Source organism: Mercenaria mercenaria, chromosome 2 (assembly GCF_021730395.1).
Source record: "Mercenaria mercenaria strain notata chromosome 2, MADL_Memer_1, whole genome shotgun sequence".
Lineage (NCBI taxonomy): Eukaryota > Metazoa > Mollusca > Bivalvia > Venerida > Veneridae > Mercenaria > Mercenaria mercenaria.
Genome location: NC_069362.1, coordinates 17,410,093 through 17,430,199, shown reverse-complemented (window position 1 = coordinate 17,430,199; position 20,107 = coordinate 17,410,093). Strand labels below are relative to the sequence as shown.

Sequence of the window (20,107 nt, the reverse complement as noted above, 5' to 3'; positions counted from 1 at the left end):
CTAATGTTTTTTTCAGAGAATAGCTGAAAATATGGTTGTGTGTCGTATTACACATGTACATGAGCAAAAATCGTTCAATCAAACCACATGGTTTACATGCACGGACTGCACGAGGAAATCATGACCAGGTACAGGAAGTGAACAAATGGCTGAATGAAATCGCGCGAGTTTTTGTTCACTGTGTTTGTCGGTCAGAGTACAGGTAGATTTACTACATTTCACAACAATTAAAAGCGTTAGGAAAAAAATAACGCCAAATTTCAATGAGGCGTTTCTTTATCTCGTCAGTATATTTGTAGTTTATAATTGAGTTTCTGCTGTAGGGATTTTAAACATTAACCATTACCCTGCTAAATTTTCTAAAATGGACTGGTCTATCATTCAATTTGGGCAGTACCATTTATTATTCAATGGATGTGCAGGCAGATCTTGGTCTGCACTAGTCGCAAAGACAGAATCACTTGCCGCCAGCAGGCTAAAGGTTAAATGACAAATCAAGATTTTTGAAGTAAAATATAAACAGGCCATCTTATCACTGCTAGGTCATTCAACCTAGACTAACACTGACAATTTCCAGCATTTCATATCCTTTCCGCAGCCTTAACGTACTAAAATGTATTAGCGTCTGATGGCCCTTTCACGCTTCCGTGGAAACAACATTTATTACACGAAACTTATTTTGAAAATATTTCTGAAATGTCTAGGTCTGCAGCTCTCAAATATGGTTATATCTTACATCTGAGGCATATACTGACACTCTCAGACAACATCAAAAATGACATTTTGAGCGATTTGTTGAAGTTCCAAAATTATCAATGTACCCTTGGTCCGTTACGGACCCCTGTGGGATTTCTGTTTATCCAGAGCTTAAATATTTTTTCATAGACTAAAAGCTGACATGCTGTACTAAAGCCTAGGTAATTTCAATTCGTAATAAAGTGCTGAAAATTGGCTCCCCAATAGCAAAACAAGAGGACCATGATGGTCCTGAATCGCTCACCTATCCCCACATGACCCAGTGTTGAACTGAGTATGACGTCGTTATTTCTATTATTTGACATAGTGACCTAGTTTTTGAGCACATGTGACCTAGATATCATCAAGATAAAAAATTCTGACCAATTTTCATGAAGATCCATTGAAAAATATGGCCTCTAGAGAGGTCACAAGGTTTTTCTATTATTTGACCTAATGACCTAGTTTTTGAAGGCATGTGACCCACTTTTAAACTTGACCTAGATATCATCAAGGTGAACATTCTCACCAATTTTCATGAAGATCTCGTGAAAAATATGGCCTCTAGAGAGGTCACAAGGTTTTTCTATTTTTAGACCTACTGACCTAGTTTTTGACCGCACATGACCCAGTTACAAACCTGACCTAGATATCATCAAGCTGAACATTCTCACCAGTTTTCATGAAGATCCATTGAGAAATATGGCCTCTAGAGAGGTCACAAGGTTTTTCTATTTTCAGACCTACTGACCTAGTTTTTGACCCCACATGACCCAGTTTCGAACCTGATCTAGATATCATCAAGGTGAACATTCTGACCAATATTCATGAAGATCTTATGAAAAATATGGCCTCTAGAGAGGTCACAAGGTTTTTCTATTTTTAGATCTACTGACCTAGTTCTTAATCCCACGTGACCCAGTTTCGAACATGATCTAGATATCATCAAGGTGAACATTCTGACCAATTTTCCTGAAGATCCATTGAAAAATATGGCCTCTAGAGAGGTCACAAGGTTTTTCTATTTTTAGACCTACTGACCTAGTTTTTGACCGCACGTGACCCAGTTTGGGACTTGACCTAGATATCATCAAGCTGAACATTCTCACCAATTTTCATGAAGATCCATTGAGAAATATGGCCTCTAGAGAGGTCACAAGGTTTTTCTATTTTTAGACCTACTGACCTAGTTTTTGATCCCACATAACCTAGTATCGAACTTGACCTAGATATCATCAAGGTAAACATTCTGACCAATATTCATGAAGATCTCATGAAAAATATGGCCTCTAGAGAGGTCACAAGGTTTTTCTATTTTTAGATCTACTGACCTAGTTTTTACCCCCACGTGACCCAGATTCGAACTTGACCTAGATATCATCAAGCTGAACATTCTGACCAATTTTCATGAAGATCCATTGAGAAAAATGGCCTCTAGAGAGGTCACAAGGTTTTTCTATTTTTAGACCTAATGACCTAGTTTTTGACCCCACGTGACCCAATTTCGAACTTGACCTAGATATCATCAAGTTGAACATTCTGACCAATATTCATGAAGATCTCATGAAAAATATGGCCTCTAGAGAGGTCACAAGGTTTTTCTATTTTTAGACCTACTGACCTAGTTTTTGACCCCACGTGACCCAGTTTAAAACTTGACCTAGATATCATCAAGGTGAACATTCTGACCAATTTTCATGAAGATCTTGTGAAATATATGGCCTCTAGAGAGGTCACAGGGTTTTTCTATTTTTAGACCTACTGACCTAGTTTTTGATGGCACGTGACCCAGTTTCGAACTTGACCTAGATATCATCAAGGTGAACATTCTGACCAACTTTCATAAAGATCCCATGAAAAATGTGACCTCTAGAGTGGTCACAAGCAAAAGTTTACGGACGGACGGACGGACGGACGGACGCACGCACGGACGGACGACGGACGCCGCGCGATCACAAAAGCTCACCTTGTCACTTTGTGACAGGTGAGCTAAAAAAAAAAAAAAAAAGAAGTCCACGCGCATACATTTAGACAGGGGTGACCCCTGACTATCTACGAATCAAAATGCGGCTTTCGTTTTCAAGTTAAGCATTTCTACTTTCATTTTATTTACTTCCGGGAATAGCTGAAGGACGGGTGACGTCATTTTCTGTGTTGTCAAAAACATATATATGCCTTGCGAGATTGCATAAATATGTGCTGGCCGTCCTAAGGATATAAAATACTGACATGGTTCACAAAAATCTGACTTTGGCTTTACACCAATAGTCCAATTAGTTGTTATTGTCAATTCCCAGTGTAAAGGTCAGATAAAACATTTTGCCATATTTCCAATGTACATGTATAATCAATTGACCTGAAGGCAAACAATGTACAACTACAATGTCTTTCAGTTTGGCATGACAATTCCAGGAAAAACACACATAAGGAAACTATTTCTTTTGTACTTTCTCCCACAAAGAAGCCACAGTATTTATCTAAAGTGCTCAAATATGCTATCAAAGGTAATACCAATGGCCCTGCATGAAAATCAAAGTATTTTTCCAAATAAATGTAATATAAAAATTATAATTATCATGATTGCAAGCCCAGAAATCAAAATTAATGCAATATCTCCAAAAACTTGTTACACCAGGATAACAATAAAGCCATCCATTCATAAAATCTGTCTACATGTTAATATAGGTAAGCAAATAGAACCAGATACCTGTAGCTCTAAAAGGCGGTCAGTAATAGTAAACAAACAATAACACCTGTACTAATAAACTTTGATAATGTGGCAGTTGAGTCCAATAAGTCCAGGGATGTTCAAAGATAATCCGCCATAGATCTATTGCAAAGCAATTATTGGATTTACCTGTATTGGACAACAAAACAGTGTCGATTGTATTCAGGTCAACTGCCACATTATCGAAGTTTATTAGTAGATCTGAAAGACAGTCAGTAATAACAAACAACTGTTAAAATCTCAACCATGCCACCACTAAAGTATCCCACCTAAATCAATCAAAAAATGAAGTGCCAAAATAACCCAGATTCTCAGAGATAAATTATATTTGTGGAAGCAGTTAAAAGAAAAAACATTTCTTTAAAATAAAAGAAGTTAAGAATTTCTTCAAAGGCACAATCAAAATATATTAATTTAAAGTATACTTACATGTTGAATAATGAGACAAGTCAAGGATATTTTGTCATGTGTCCTAAAATTATGCCATACGTATTCATTATCTAAATCATACTACACGTTTAATCTCAAATAACAAAGTCAGCATAAAACTATCACCAAATCTTAAAGTTATTAAACAATTTGTTTCATGTGCCCAGTATTAAATGTTATTTTTTTGTTTTAGGAGTCTCTCTGACTGGTCAATCACATAATTATATAAAGGGTAAAAATGTCAGTAAATAATCAAAGTATGATATGATCGAAACTGAAACTGATTAATTTGATTATTAAAATGGTATTCTACAATGACACATTCAATGTCCTTAATAACCTCCCTTCATGTAAGAAAACTTTAAAAAGAGCTACTACATAGTTTTTTTTTAATCCCGTTGATAGCTACTGAGATATTTCAACAATATGAAACAGCATTTTTTAACTTCTTGCAGCATCAGAATTAATTTAGTTTATTTGGCTCACAATTTCAAAAGAATTACAAAGGACAACCCTGTTAACAATCTGATGATGCAATTCCAACTTGAAAACAGTGCAGGTACCCTCATTTATAAGTACAAATAAACCAACAATGTCATAATATAAAGCTACAAAGCGGTGAAACAGATTAGTACAAACTGCTGTTAAAATAATATTTTTTAAAATTTATTGTGTGGAATTTCTCTATAACTTTATTTTTGTTAATCTGCAGTTCAGTCATGGCCCAGTTGTTTGAAACTTTAACAGGGGATTAAGCTAACAGTTGATTAACTTTTAGGGTTAGTTTTCGACATTTTAGAAGACTTAGAAAAACAAATGTTTATGTTTAGAATGATGAAATCCGAAAATTCTTTACAATAAAATCGAAACATCATACTAGTGTTTCCCACCAAGACTAGTGTTTTGAATCAAAATTTAACCAGCGGTTAGTTTCACAGCCGGTTAAAGTTTCGAACAACTGGCCCCAGAACAGAATTAATAGTTTAATAATGGTTTTGTACAATTGCATTTTGCATTTCAATGAACATAATCAATATATTACAAGTAAACTTCTTCAGCAAGGCTACCGTTATTACAAATTGCGTAAATATTTTGCTAAATTTTACTATCGTAATTCTGATTTAGTTTTAAAATTCAATAGTAATTTAAAGACACTTCTGCGAGAAGGTATTTCTAAACCTGTTTTTTATGGGGATGTGGTTTACAAACTTCGTAAGATCTTGGGTCATGGTAATTTTCCAAATGTATTTGGTAAAATTATAAAATGTTTTATTAAAAGAGGTTATGACCCAACTGTTTTGAGACATACCGCATGTTTAGTGTTCAACCCATTTACAGTTGGACACTACGCTTCCCTCTTTGACTTTGTCTGACGGAAGAGGGGGAGGACTCTATGATAAGCAGTTCTTAAATCCTACCAGGACTGAACTGTTTTGATATCTGTCTTCTGGCCTGTTTCGTCGCGCCCTTAAGGGTGTTTCTCTTGTTGCTCTGTCTTCTGAAAAGGCATTGAGTACATACGTTTTTGGTTCTAAAGGTTTGCTTTTTATATATTTATACACAAGCATTTTTGTGTTTTACATGACCAGGGCTCGACACTTACGCTGGTCCGCTGGTCCGAGACCAGTGCTTTTCTGGGAGGACCACTAACTTCTCGAATCTGTGTGGTCCGATGGACCACCGAAAATTTCAAGCAAAATAAATTAATAAACATTGAATTGTTCATGGTACGGAAGTACAGCAGTTTAAAAATAGAATTTGTTTATCCCCGTGTGTTTTTTCCTTGAAATTTGGAATGCCCAGATGTAATGCTGGTACTAAAACCCGGGAATGGAACACGGTAACTTATCTATCAGCTTGAAGTATTCATTTACAACCTCACAGGAATACCTAGTCTGCAATTATTGAGGTATCAGTACAGTATCCAGCGTTCGGTAGACCCGAGGTTCCGGATTTTGACTGTTATGCCATGCCTTTTTGTTTCCATTACGTGTGTTAGAGATTCACTTGGAGGGGATTACTTTTATTTACACTGTCCTGTATCTATGGAACATGGAGGGGGTAAGAGTGAGGTTGGGTGCACACCATAAACATAAATTTAAGCTCCCCAGTGGTGTTTTTGCCACTGACCGTTCCAAGGCGGTGCCCCACTGTGTTCCTTTGTTTGTTCGTTTTGTCCTCATGTGTTGGCTTTGTTTGTGTGCGCGTGTATGTGTATGTGTGTGTGTGTTTGTGGTGTGCACGTCTGCGTGCTGTAGGTTTCGTTTTGGGGAGGCTGCATTTTTGGTACGTGACATTCCCTGTTTGATATTTGTCTTTGTTTTTTTTTGTACAGAACAATGTATTTCAGATCTGTATTGGAAGACCTGAAATTCTGATATATATATTATATTTATTATCTCTATTGATCATCAGTTACACCAAAACATCAAACAAAATGCACCAAGGTGTTATTAATTTATAATCAAATGTTAATTTCAACCGTTACTTACATCTAAAGAGGCAACTGCCTCCAGATGTTCACCATAATATGCAAAACTTCTAAACATAGAATCATTCATAACATAAAAATATCTTATACGGGTAAGATACAACCTGTGTACAATTAAACTCGCCTATTTCTACTTCTTATGACAGAGATAGCAGCATCTCACAGTAAACAGCAACAAAATATTTCATATTTTATGAATAATACAGAAACTGTAACAGCATATCATCAAATGGAATGACTGTCTTAATTATGTATGTATTTTATATTATCAGGAAAACAAGCCTAAAATCTGTTTACATCATGTAATAGGTAAGGAAGCAAAACTGACTTATAAACAATAATACCTCTAGACCTAAAAGTCGGTCAGTAATACTCAACAAAAATACCTGTAGATCTAAAATTGGGTTTTTAATAACAAACACAACCATCTATCAAAATAACAGTATCTTCACCTACACCTACACAATTGCAAAAATAATGGAGACTCGTATGAGGCTGACATTCTTTTAAAACCTATCTGTAGAAGAGGCGTAAAAACACAAACATTTCCTTAGAAAATAAAGGAAGTAGAGAATTCCTTCCAACATACAATCAAAATATATTACAGTATATTTTATGTTGAATAATGAAACAGGGTAAAGATTTTTTGTCAAGTGTCCTAAACAATGCTATACTACTGACTGCGTTTACTAAATCATACTATAGGATTAAATGGATAAGCTCAGATTAAAAAGATTAATCTCCAATATCAAAGTCAGCACTTAACTATCATCAAATCTTAATACTATTACAGAATTTGTTTCATGTGCCCTTTTTGAAGGTTTTCTTGTTATGTTGTTTTGTCTGCCCCTGACCATTGAGCCATCATAACTGACAGGATCCCTCGTATTATGCCTGTTATGTTACCAACATTAATTGTATAAAGTTCTTCTTCAGGTTCGTCTTTAACCATACTTTCGTGAATTGTTTTCTAATCTGTTTGTCATTGGTTTGAATATTTTATCTGTACAATATAAAAAAATATACTGAATACACTAGTTTTGATTACCAGTACTTCCCTTTAAGAATGTACACTAATACTGAAAGTCTTATGATTATGCATATTTTCTATTTGGAAAGCTGCCTTTTCTGTTATTAACATAAATATTACCTTATGGAACCTTAAGTAGCATTTTACAATTTTTTTCACTTTTTATCAGTTATAGAATGTTTTAAAAGTTTCATCACTCAGACCCAGATCCTTACCACTATATGTTTTACTATATCAATTATTTCCCAATATGGAAGAAGAATTTAAAAGGATCTATGTATTTTCTTTTATTTTAATGGCATATCCTGTTGATACATAGCTATTGGGATATTTCAACAACCTAAAACAGCAATTTTTTTAACTTCTTACATGGAATTTATTTCTTTTATTTGGCTGACAAATTACAGTAATACTTGTTGTTGAATTCAACAGAATTGTCCTTCAGAAAGAACTGTAATCTGAGTTGAACTAGATAAAGGACATATGTAACCATGTCTTGTACACAATTTAGTGTTAATGTCAACCCAAGTACAATCTTCTAACAGTTGAACTACAAAGAGGCGACACAAATTACCACTAAAATAATATTTTTAGCTTTAACACACAGTCACAATGTCATAGAAATACATCACAATTTTGTTCATTAATTATCTATAGGACACAAAATTAACAATTAATGGCAATGTATTTCAATTAGCTTAACGGTATGGAGACCTAAACTTCTGATACATACGCTAATCTCTATTGATTTTTGACCATTTAATCTGTTTTAATACACTCTGCAAACTTCTCCTTTGATCTTGTGTGTTTCCCGTTGTGATGCAATATAACATCATCGGTTACACCAACGCACACAGGTGTTATTATCAAATGTTAAAACAACAGTTATATCTTAGGAGTGAACTGCCTCCAGATGTTAACCACGATATAAAAACTTTTTAACACATAGGATCATTCATGAAATATAAATATTTTTGTGGGTACATCTTTTTACGATACTATGTATGTACAATTATACGGCCATAAAAACTGACCAAAAAATGTTTTATACATTATAAGAATTTACTGCCTCATGCATTTTCATATAAATCTAGAGACTTGCCTCTGTTATGTATGAACAAGAGTGCCAGAATGTCACAATATATGCCCGTCACAGCAAATTTCTTTACTCTAGCACCTGTATTTGCAGATGTAATTTTAATTTTATGGTTGTTTAGTAATCATTGTAATTCTTTTGTTTTTCTAAGTCCACAAAAAAAGTCCTTACCAGGTAGAGATACCTTAAAATACACCTAAAATTAGAAAGTAACAACTATGTTGTACCACAGAAAAGTGGTCTTGGTTTTTCCCTACGGTCAATTATAAAAAAGTTACAATATAAGTTATTTATAGTAAAAACTAAGGGAAGTAATTCTTCAAAAAAAAAAAAAAAAAATTGAAGGTCCACACAAAAATCATTACCAGGTAGAGATTGGTCAAAATACACCTCAAAATTGGATGTAACATGCATGTTGTACTACAAAAAAGTGGTCTCGATTTTTCCCTACATCTAGTAATGAAAAAGTTACAATATAAGCTATTTATAGTAACAACAAAGGGAAGTAATTCTAAAGAAGGGAACTGCGCATGACACTTCGTCTCATGATGGTGTATAATTGTGCCAAGTTACATCAAAATCCCTCTATGCATGAAGAAGAAATGCTTCGGACAGTCATTCTTGTATCTGACCTTTGGCCTCTAAGTGTGACCTTGACCTTAGACCTAGGGACCTGGTTCTTGCGCACGACACTCCATCTTGTGGTGGTGAACATTTGTGCCAAGTTATATCAAAATCCCTCCATGCATGAAGAAGAAATGCTCCGGACAAAGTTTTCATTCTTGTATCCTTTGACCTCTAAGTGTGACCTTGACCTTAGACCTAGGGACCTGGTTCTTGCGCATGACACTCCGTCTCATGATGATGAACAATTGTGCCAACTTTTATCAAAATCCCTCTATGCATGAAGAAGATATGCTCCGGACAAAGTTTTCATTCTTGTACCCTTTGACCTCTAAGTGTGACCTTGACCTTAGACCTAGGGACCTGGTTCTTGCGTATGACACTCCGTCTCATGATGATAAACAATTGTGCCAACTTTCATCAAAATCCCTCTATGCATGAAGAAGATATGCTCCGGACAAAGTCATACTTGAATTTGACCTTTGACCTCTAAGTGTGACCTTGACCTTAGACCTAGGGACCTGGTTCTTGCGCATGACACTCCGTCTCATGATGGTGAACAACTGTGCCAAGTTTCATCAAAATCCCTCCATGCATGTAGAAGATATGCTCCGGACAAGGTCTGTGGACGCCGCCCGCCCGTCCGCCCGCCAGGGGCGTTCCCATAATACGTCCCGTTTTTCAAACGGGCGTATAAAAAGTGCAGACCACCTTTCATTTAATGACTTGACAATGCAACACAGAAAACAAATAAAAAAACTACTTCAACTTTTCAAGAGAAAATTAACACAATCATGAAACATTCAACTTGACTAGAAAATATACAACAAATAGGCATTCTTCATGGCCTAATACAGTGCCAAGTTTGCTGACAAAGAAAACATGTTACAGAAGCATGATGACAAAACATGACAAAACACAATGACATTTCATGTTTTTACTGCCACATTTACTGGTAATGTCTCATATGTCAGTCAACATTTCCTTGCAGGAAGATCATGACAGTCGATGGGATGATCACTGCATTCTAGTGTCTGGTAACTGGAGTCATTATTTGGTTATCATAACTAAATAAATGTATGCAAGTTTATATCTTCAGGTGAATACTTGCAGACCTATTATCAAAACTGGACCTAAATCACTGCAGAAAAAATTGCATAGAGAGTGCAGGGAAACCAAGCATAATTACATCTGAGACATTGACACTTCAGGCAGAACCCTAAAAATCTTTCTGCATAATGCAATTTCAGTGATATATCCTCTCTTTAATTAGGACTTCTGTTGCTCAGTGACCTGCAAACCAGAGACTGTGAATGGTTTTCATAGTTCACACAACCATCAATTTACTTACACAGCTGAGGGAGTCAAGAAATTACTACAGAGCCTTGAGAAGTTGACATACTTAAATTTAGAAGTCCAGATAACCTAAAAAAAAATCCTAGACTATGTAGACAGATTAGCACCTGTCCTTAATTTGCTTTATTAGAAATACTTTCTGAGATATGCACCACACAAATTTCGATGGACTGACAGTCATCCTGATAAGCCAATGAGTAAGTAGTTCTGGCTACCATAACTTAACTGATGCTATTTTATATTCTGACAGACGCATTCATTAAGTTATGGCGTAACCCCATTTGTTTACCAAACCAGGTAGAACATTTGCCAACTGACTATCGTGAGAAACTGATGAAGTCATGCGCAGTTCGTAGCACATGGTTAATTTTGAATATCATAATCAACATTTATATCATATATATTTAATGAATTTAATTGACTTAGAAATGTAAGCATTTTTAACAATGTTCATAAAAACATACCTTAGAAAGTTAAATCAGAATCTATAAAGAACAATTTTTTTTCGCTATATCTGTTTTCAAAATGAAGAGTACCTCGATCTGACACGCAACAACTGCAATGGTGCGCAAAATATTTCAAACAGCGGAAGCCATTTGAAACTTTTGTGTATTACTCATTTTCAAATGTTGTTTAATGTTTCACTTTTAAATATGTCAGTCCAAAGACTTAGAGCTATAAAAATAAATAGACTGGCAACTTGAAAGGCATATAGAGCAAATCTCGCCAACATCCCGTGATAACTGACTGGAATCTCGTTTACCGTAAGTGACGCTTTCTCCACGCGCCATTTTGTATGCGAAAGCTAACATGTATTTTAAATGTAGTTTTAAAGGTACAAATTGTAACTCCATGCTTGCCGATGTTTGTTTTTACTACGATAACGCCGATTCACGCTGACACGAGATCACGCGAGATTACAGCCAGTTGCCATTCTGTGTATTTTATACTCCTTTGGTCAGTTCAAAAGAAAAGTGGCCTAAAGATATATTAAAGTAAAGGTGAGTCTGTGGCATTTGGTTTCAAGAAATAATAGTGTGACAAATTTCTGGCATGATTTCTAATGGTAAGCTTTATATAATGTTGCATATAATCAAACATACAACACGAGCTACAAAGCTCTCATGTGACTGGTTAGGTTTCAATAGAGGGTGAGATAACATCTCTGAAGCTGAATTGTTTTAGCTAATGAGTAAGGCTGACTTAGTGTCTATGTCCCTGTAACAGGATAGGCAGTATGCCCTTTTCTCGTTATTCCGAGCCCCTAAGCCGGTTTTTCAGTGCTGGTCAGTAGAAGATTTAAGTTTCAAAAGAGTTTTTGCTATAGTTTGGTACTCCAACATCTAAACTTATAAAATCCCCATGAAGAAAAATTCTAAGGATTTTTGTAAATGAATAATCTAGGCTTTCACATGATGACCCTAACCCTCTGAAACAGCCAAATTCTTTCTCGTTGAAATCGAGACTTGCAATAATTTGTACTAGCTCTGAAACATTAAGGCTTTTTTGAAAAAGTTCTTTGTTAAAATTAAGAACAGATATATTATTGTGTTAGCGGACAAAAAAGTTTTAAAATAAGTGCTTTCTGTTTTCTCTAAAAAGGTTATATATTACCCCAATGATTTTAGATAAGCAAATTTTGTGCCAAGATTTTCTGTTGTGTATATTCCTATTTTAATGCAAGTAATTCTATTTTCTTTTTACTTTTGCTTATCTGTCATATGATTTTTACAACATACATAAAATTTACAAACAGAAAATAGCTGCAAGTGCAAATTTTCCAAAGGCTCGGTTCAATGAGAAGGCTCGGAATTACGAGAAAGAGGCATATAGGAAGATAGATCGGCTAAAGCCTGGTTATCCTAAGGCCTAAAAAAAAAAATTCAAAAAAATTAGGGTAGGTAGGTCGGAAAATTTTTCTTTTTTTGGAAATTTTTTTTATTAAGGGAGACTTTTCGGAAATTATTTTTTTGTCAAAAAATGATTACAAATAAGGGGGATATGCCTTTAGAGCATCAGTAAGTTGATTTCTAACATCACTGGTCATGTTTAACGCATAAAAAGTGCAGTTTTGCATCATTTTGTTAAAAAGTTTTTTTTTTTTTTTTTTTTTTTTTTTTTTTTTTTTTTTTTTGTTTGAGGCCCTTGGAGGGTAACCCCGTTTATTTTTTTTTTTTTTTTTACATAAGTCACAAAAACAACAGTGGTACAGAGGTAATTAATGTACATAAATATTTAACGATATGCATATTACTCCCCACTTAAAAGAAATTGTGTGACTAATAACATTTTAAAGTACAAATAATTCTAACTATTTCAGAACCTTTCGAAGTTGTTTAACGAGGCGTTACTTTTGATGAATCTAGAGCCCGTTCTTCCAAAAACTACTATATCCGTATTTTTTTGATTACAGAAGATTTTCTTTTCTAGTCTTATTCCAATGCCGAAAAAATCAAAATCCAAAGGAACAAGACCAAAAACGTGGGATGTGCTTGATAAGAGAGACAACTCTTGAGACCTTAAGTACTTTGTTAACTAAGGGAGACAAATGCTATTATTTATCCAAAATACCCCTGACTTACAATAAAGTTCAAAAAGAATAAAAGATTAAGATCAGGAGAGTATTGTGCATGTCAAAAAACAGCATATTACAGTTTGAAGTATTATTTCAAAACATGAATGTATCACATTAAAGAGTCATATTGTCAGTGCAGTGCAGTGGAGACCTACCTTAATTGGATAAGAGTACTTAGTCTTCATTGACAAGTAGGGTGGTGTAATTTCCCCAAATTGAATTAAATTTCAACATTTTATTGTCTTTTTTGGCATTATACAGTTCTGTTTTAATTAAGAGTTGTACTTGGCGTTTAAATAGCAAAGTGCTAGGAACTATATTTTTCATTTTACATCTATAAATGGTCCATTTTGCAGCTAGAATTATGTTTGTTATAGCTGTACTAAATGTTGTGTTTCCTAATATAATATCTACATTTGACCAATCTGGTACTATTGCAGGACACTTGGCTGTTAACCACTCTTTTGCATTATGCCAGAAAGTTGAAGTTTCATGACAATCAATAAACAAATGTTTTAAAGTTTCTCTAGATGTGTTACAAAAACTACATAAATCATTTCTTATTCCCATTTTCTGTAATATACAATTAGTACCTAGTATTCTATGGTTAATTCTAAACTGTAGCCACTGTAACATAGGGTCTTTTGTAACAGAAAAGGGCAGTTTATATAAAGATTTCCAGTCAAGATTTGCAGCAGGGTTCAGCTCATCACACCATTTCCTCTTTGAGGTTGGAAAAACACTAGGGTTGCATAAAAAGTCATAAATATTTCTACATCCCTTGATTTGAGAATTTATTATTTTAACGGTCAAAGGTTGCATTGGAGTAGGTTCTTTCGTTGCTAGATGAGTAATGTTTAAAGTACCAATAAAGCTTCTCATTGCTTCTATTATACTTCTATATTCTAAAAAGTTTGTATTTATATTGAATAACCTAACGAAATCTTCAAAAGACAGAAAATTACCATTTCTGTCCAGAAAATCATTAACAAAAACAATACCTTTTCTTACATATCTGGGAAAACAAACACATGTGCCTCCCACCTTAAACATGTTATTGTGCCATACTGGCAGACGGCAAAATTCACCCCAAGACTTTGGATATTTTGCATTCAGTTTAAGAAAACCTGTGAAAACATCTTTCCAGAACTTATTTTTTACTATATTCATCTTAATTTGACAAAAGTTGCAACCAAATTTAGTCAAATTGTTAATAAACGGGTATAGTTCTTTGACCATGTTAAAATATTTAGTGTTATAGTTCATGTATCTTCTCAGCCATGTGATTTTTAATGAAGACATAAAAGTTTCAAGATTTATCATTCTCAATCCTCCATATTCGTATGAATTCATAACAATGTTACGTTTTATTTTGTCCGGACCAGAAGACCAAAGGAATTTAAAGAAAATAGTTTGAATTTTTTTGATAGTGCCAAGACTTGGATTAGGCAAGCTCATAATAAGGTGATTTATCTTAGAAAGAGCTAGTGTTTTAATCACTACAACCTTACCTATTGGACTTATTTGTCTCTTTGACCATTGATTAAATAATTTTTTAATTTCCTCAATTTTTTGTAAGTAATTGGCCTCAATTATATTGTTCATATCCAGTGTGAAGTTAACACCAAGTAATTTAAAACATTTTGATTCCCACTGTAAATCGAGATCTGGACAAATTCTTAAGTTACTATTTTTCATGGACCCTATCCAAATTGCTTTTGTTTTTCTACATTAATTTTTAACCCAGATATCCTAGCAAAATATTCTAAAGTCTGCATAGTATTTGTTAAAGATTTTTCAGTTCCATCTAGCATTATTGAGGTATCATCAGCATATTGTGACAGAAGAAATTCTGTGTTATTTATTTGTATACCTTTAATATTTTGATTTTTTTTATTAAAATTGCAAGAATTTCTGCACAGAGAATAAAGATGTAAGGAGAAAGAGGATCGCCTTGACGACAACCGCGTTCTATATTGAACCAATCAGACAGGTGCCCATTGATAATTACACTTGACTTTATATCATTATAAAAAAAGCTTAATCCAATTAATAAAGTTTTCACCGAAATTAAAAAATTGAAGCACTCTGTACATGAAAGACCAGGAAATTGAGTCAAATGCTGTTGAAAAATCAATAAGTAACAACATACCAGGTGTCTGATCTTCCTCAGTAAATTGCATTATATCATATACAAGTCTAATATTATCCCCTATGTATCGCCCTGATAAAAACCCAGTCTGATCTTCACTGATAAGTTTACCCAAAACAGTTTTTTAGGCGTTGAGCTATGCTGGCTGATGCAATTTTATATGATACATTAAGGAGAGAAATGGGGCGCCAGTTCTTTATAAACTTTTTATCCTTTTCACCCTTGGGTATACAGGTTATGACCCCTTGTTTCATAGTAATTGATAATTCTCCATTGTCAAATGACTGATTTATAGACCTTACTAAAAAGTGACCAATATTAATCCAGAAAAATTTAAAAAATGCTGCAGTAAAACCACTTGTTCCAGGAGAAGAGTCGTTACGCATTTTCTTCAAACTTAATAACATTTCACTATAACTTAAATAGCCTTCCAAGCTTATTTTTCTTGTTCACTTAACTTTGGTATTTCATTGTTTATAAATATGTTATTAAGGTCAGCATTATCTGTATGTCGACATGAATATAATTGCTTATAATGTTTTACAACTTCATTTAAAATATCGTTTTGCTTGGTTAATAATGTACCAGATGATGAGAAGAGAGAATTCATTATTTTTGATGTATAATTTCTATTTTCTAAATGACAAAAATAGTTTGTTGGTTTTTCGCCTTCCGAAACCCATTTTGCTTTTGATCTTATAAAGACACCTTGCATTTTCTTTGACCTTAAATCCGCTAACTGTGTTTTTTTAATTTCCAATAAATTATAATCTATATTGGGTTGTTTTTCTAAATTACTTATTTCATTTAATAATAGATCTTGTCTTTTTTCTTCTTGCTTTTTTTTGTATGAAGAGTAGGAAATTGTCTTGCCCCTGATCTCCATTAAAAGAGTTTCAAAAAATAAACAGTCATCAATATTTAGTCGAAAAATTTCATTGTTTATACTCTCCAAAGGCTCTAAAGATGCTTGAGTATTATGGGCATACCTAAATTTAACTTCCTGTATAAGTTGTTTAATTTGATTAACATATGCTGTATCTTTGAGTAAAGAATTATTAAATTTCCAGTAAGAGTTACCTTTTACAAACCTACCAAAGTTAATTCCTAACAAAAGCATTGAATGATCTGTTCTATAGCCAGGTTCAATTAAGACTTTGTCTACATATGTAAAAAGGTTGCTAGAAACAAGAAAAAAATCAAGTCTGGCCTTTTTAATAGGGTTTCGCTTGAACCAAGTGAATTGTCTTTCTTCCATATTTAACTCTCTCCAACAATCTATTAAACTATGTTCTTCTATAATTTGAAGTAAAATATCCCGGGCTTTTGGATTATTTATATTAACATAATTAAAACAATCTATATTTGGATCTAAAATTAAATTGTAATCTCCAACCACAACAACTGGATTATCTACTAGAGAAATTTTTTCTTTAATAAATGAGTAAAAATCTGGGTCATCTTTGTTTGGTCCATAAAGACAGATTATACTAAGATCGTTCTGCTCTATTGTGGCATGTAACATAATAAAATTGCCTCTTTGGTCAGTTTCTAAATTTTTAAACTTAAAGTCAAAATTATTATTGATAAGTATGGCTACACCCCTGGACTGGCTATTAAAATTACTGAAAAAGCAATCGTATCCCCACATGGCACGGATATATGCAATTTCTTTATCTGTAAAATGTGTGTCCTGAAGACAATAAATATTAAATTTTTTACCTTTTAAATAATTAAAAACATCTTTTCTCTTTGTGCTATCGCCCAACCCCTGTACATTCATTGAGACTAGTGTAATAGACTCACCCATATTTTACATCAGCGTAAATACTAAACTTTAGAACAAGTATTGAAAAAGTACTGTCATTGTCGTTAAAGTCTAACTGCACTGCACTGCACCCGTATAGAACATAGTATGAAAAAACGTGTAAAGGTAGAATCATTTTCTAAAATTACTGCTGAAGGCTGTGAGATAAACTCGTTAATATATACCATCCAATGTCTACAAATCAAATATTTACAAGTGGACTAATTTGTACATGTTATGTTTCAGCAACTGGTGACAGCTCAATAGAAGACGGTCTTAATTGAACATAAACATCCTCTTATAATTACACTTACAAAACACATGTATACGACAATCTGTGTTGCTTATAAACAGCTCTCAATAAAGATAAATAACATTTCATGTATAACAATGTATAACATTTTTTGTGCCAGACCTGTTTCTATATAAATCTAGAACAAGAGTTCAACCCGCGAAACGACGTGTCATTTTTTAATCAAATGTATAAAACCATAATCCTTAATTTTACCTATCAATAATAATTACAAGACGGCTGCATTTGTGTTAAACTGTACAAGACGGCTGCATTTGTGTTAAACTGTTTGTAAACATTTACTCTGTGAAAAAAAGTAGAACAAAGCCGCTTCAACCATCGAAATTAGTTCAAAACCGCTTACATCATCATAAAGTGTTGTTTTTTTGTTTTTTTTCGTAATGTCATTTAAAGCAAATGCTGCAAATACTGCACCTTCAAAGTGACTCAGACTAAACTGAAGTGTTTATGGAATTAATGATACAAAAGAAATTAATATTTATACAGTACTATAAATTTTTAATTGTGAACGACGAAGCGGCCCAACGGAAAATCGCGCACCAAACAAATCCTTCAGCCAATCATAAATGACTGTGACTCAATGCAGACTTGTTAAAAAGTTGAAAAAAATATTCTCCAAGGCCATAAAAACATTTAGGGTCGGGCCAAAAATTTAGGGTAGGTCGGGATACCGGAAACAAACAATTTTTTTTTTTATGCCTATTACGTGGTTGAAGTAAGTGGGAAGCTGTGGCAATTCATGCCGTTTCTTTAACTTATGTGTACAAAGCTACAAAATAACATGAACAAAGTTTATACCTCCTTTGCATGGTGTCCTGTGTTGACTGTGCTGGGCCCGCCAGGCTTCAACAATTTCAACCTCTCCATTGTCACGTTTGATTGGAAATGAGAATTTCACCAAATGATTAACTGGCTTTATCATTTTCAGAATGTTTCTGACTTTCAGTTGCTTTTCCTCACGCGATTGCTTCTTGCCTGGTAAATCATCTGCCAACTTGTCCATAACCAGATTTGCCGCCTTGTCAAAGAAATAATCGACAGTTTCTGAGAAACCAAAATCTTCTGTTTTGATTTCTGTCGACATGTACCTTGAATTTCCAACATTTGTGCCAGTCAAATACAACGATTTAGAAATTGTATCTTGTAAACTAGTCTTTTGTGCATTTCGCACAATCTCTGAGGAAAAACGTCGCAACATAATGTTTTCCTCTTTCTCTCAAAATTAAAACAAATACACGAAATGAAAATCTCTCTCTTTCTCACTCATGCGACCTTGCCTTTCACTAGGTCACCGGAGGTGTGTTCGACACGTGGTATCTTTGAGCCAATCAAAAATATCGTTCTTTAATCAGATGTTTCTCCTACGTCACAATTGAAATCTGGGACAATTCCGGTACTGTACCACCAATAATATAAGGTATCAGTACACTAAATAGATGGTGTATACTTTCTTCATCAGCTAGATGTGCTACCTAAAGAAATCTAGCAAATATTTTCTTGACTGAATTTCAAACGAATGTCTTTCAAAAAACGCTCTTGACAATCAAAATTCATATTTTGTTGGAAAGGTTATAACAACTTAACAATCAGAGTATACATAGCTTATTACCTCATATCTCCCACAAGTATCGGAGAGATCAAAGGGGTCCGGTACATGAGTGGATTAAGTTTAATGACTGATTTTTGAATCCTAGAGTCATAATTATGAAAAAAATCATACTAATATATATATATAGACTCTATGGAGTAGTTATATTAGTATGATTTTTTTCATAATTACGACTCTAGGATTCAAAAATCAGTCATTAAACTTAATCCGCTCATGTGCCGGACCCCTTTGGGAGAGATCGCCCTGACGTCATGCATCAACATCTGTTTATCTGGTGGTGGGCATAACAAAATGTTTTCACATCGTTTGTTTATGGAATCGGAATTTTCAATTTTTAATAACTTTTTCGTTCATATATGGATTATAAAAATTCAAAAAGTTTTGAAATGCTTACGATTTTCGTATTTTCTTATTCAAATATCTTTTAAAAATGAATAACTGTTTTAAATGACATATGATTTTAATAGCGGCGTAGCGATGCACCAAACTTTTAGAAAAAACACTGTAAGTTAACTGCTTGACAGATGCTCACGCAATATGGTCAGAAGCGTCGTGACTCTCTTGTTTTACAATAGACCATTTCAGCCCACCTTGTATGTGTGCTGTGTGTTTTGTTGTCAACAGTTTGACTGTTAAAACTTTTGACTCAATCTTGGTGAAATTAAGAATGTTCCCCACCTTAAAATCTTGGGTGAGTATGAAACATGATCAGCTAGTGTCAAAAACTAGGTTATAACTAGATCAAAATGTGGAAAAACTTTGTTAACCCTGTAGAGGCCACATTTTCTATCAGATCTACAGAAAACTGTAGGAATTATTGTTTATGACTTCCAGGTCAAATTCACAATTACTGTATGAATGGATATACTTCTGGGTAAAAAAGTCTGCCAGTTTCCATTTCTAGACATTTTGCGAGCCCAATTGTCAAAAACTGAAGTGCCCAAGCTTAGTTTGTTTTTGCATGACTAGATATAGCTTAAACTTTCTTAAAACCAATAATTTTTTTATCAATGGAAAGGATATAAAACATGCAATTTATTGATAACTTTTAAATATTATTTTGATATAAAATGGATTAATTATGAACGCTTAATTAGGTTTTCTAGTTTTAGCTCTAGCTACAAAGAAATCCATTTGAATAAATTTGAAGTTCCATACAAGG

At 33.9% G+C, this 20,107-nt stretch overlaps 1 protein-coding gene across 2 annotated transcripts in view; it reads right to left on the bottom strand.

Moving 5' to 3' along the window:
- Nucleotides 1–18,645, bottom strand: part of LOC123563391 (glutamate dehydrogenase, mitochondrial-like) — a 42,427-nt gene extending 23,782 nt beyond the window's left edge. For both annotated transcript variants that reach the window (XM_045356148.2, XM_045356147.2), the window contains exon 1: nucleotides 18,135–18,645. In XM_045356148.2, coding sequence (XP_045212083.1) covers nucleotides 18,135–18,534 — 400 coding nt within the window. In that variant the 5' untranslated portion in view covers nucleotides 18,535–18,645. The remainder of the gene's footprint in view (nucleotides 1–18,134) is intronic.
- Between the last annotated feature and the right edge of the window lie 1,462 nt (nucleotides 18,646–20,107).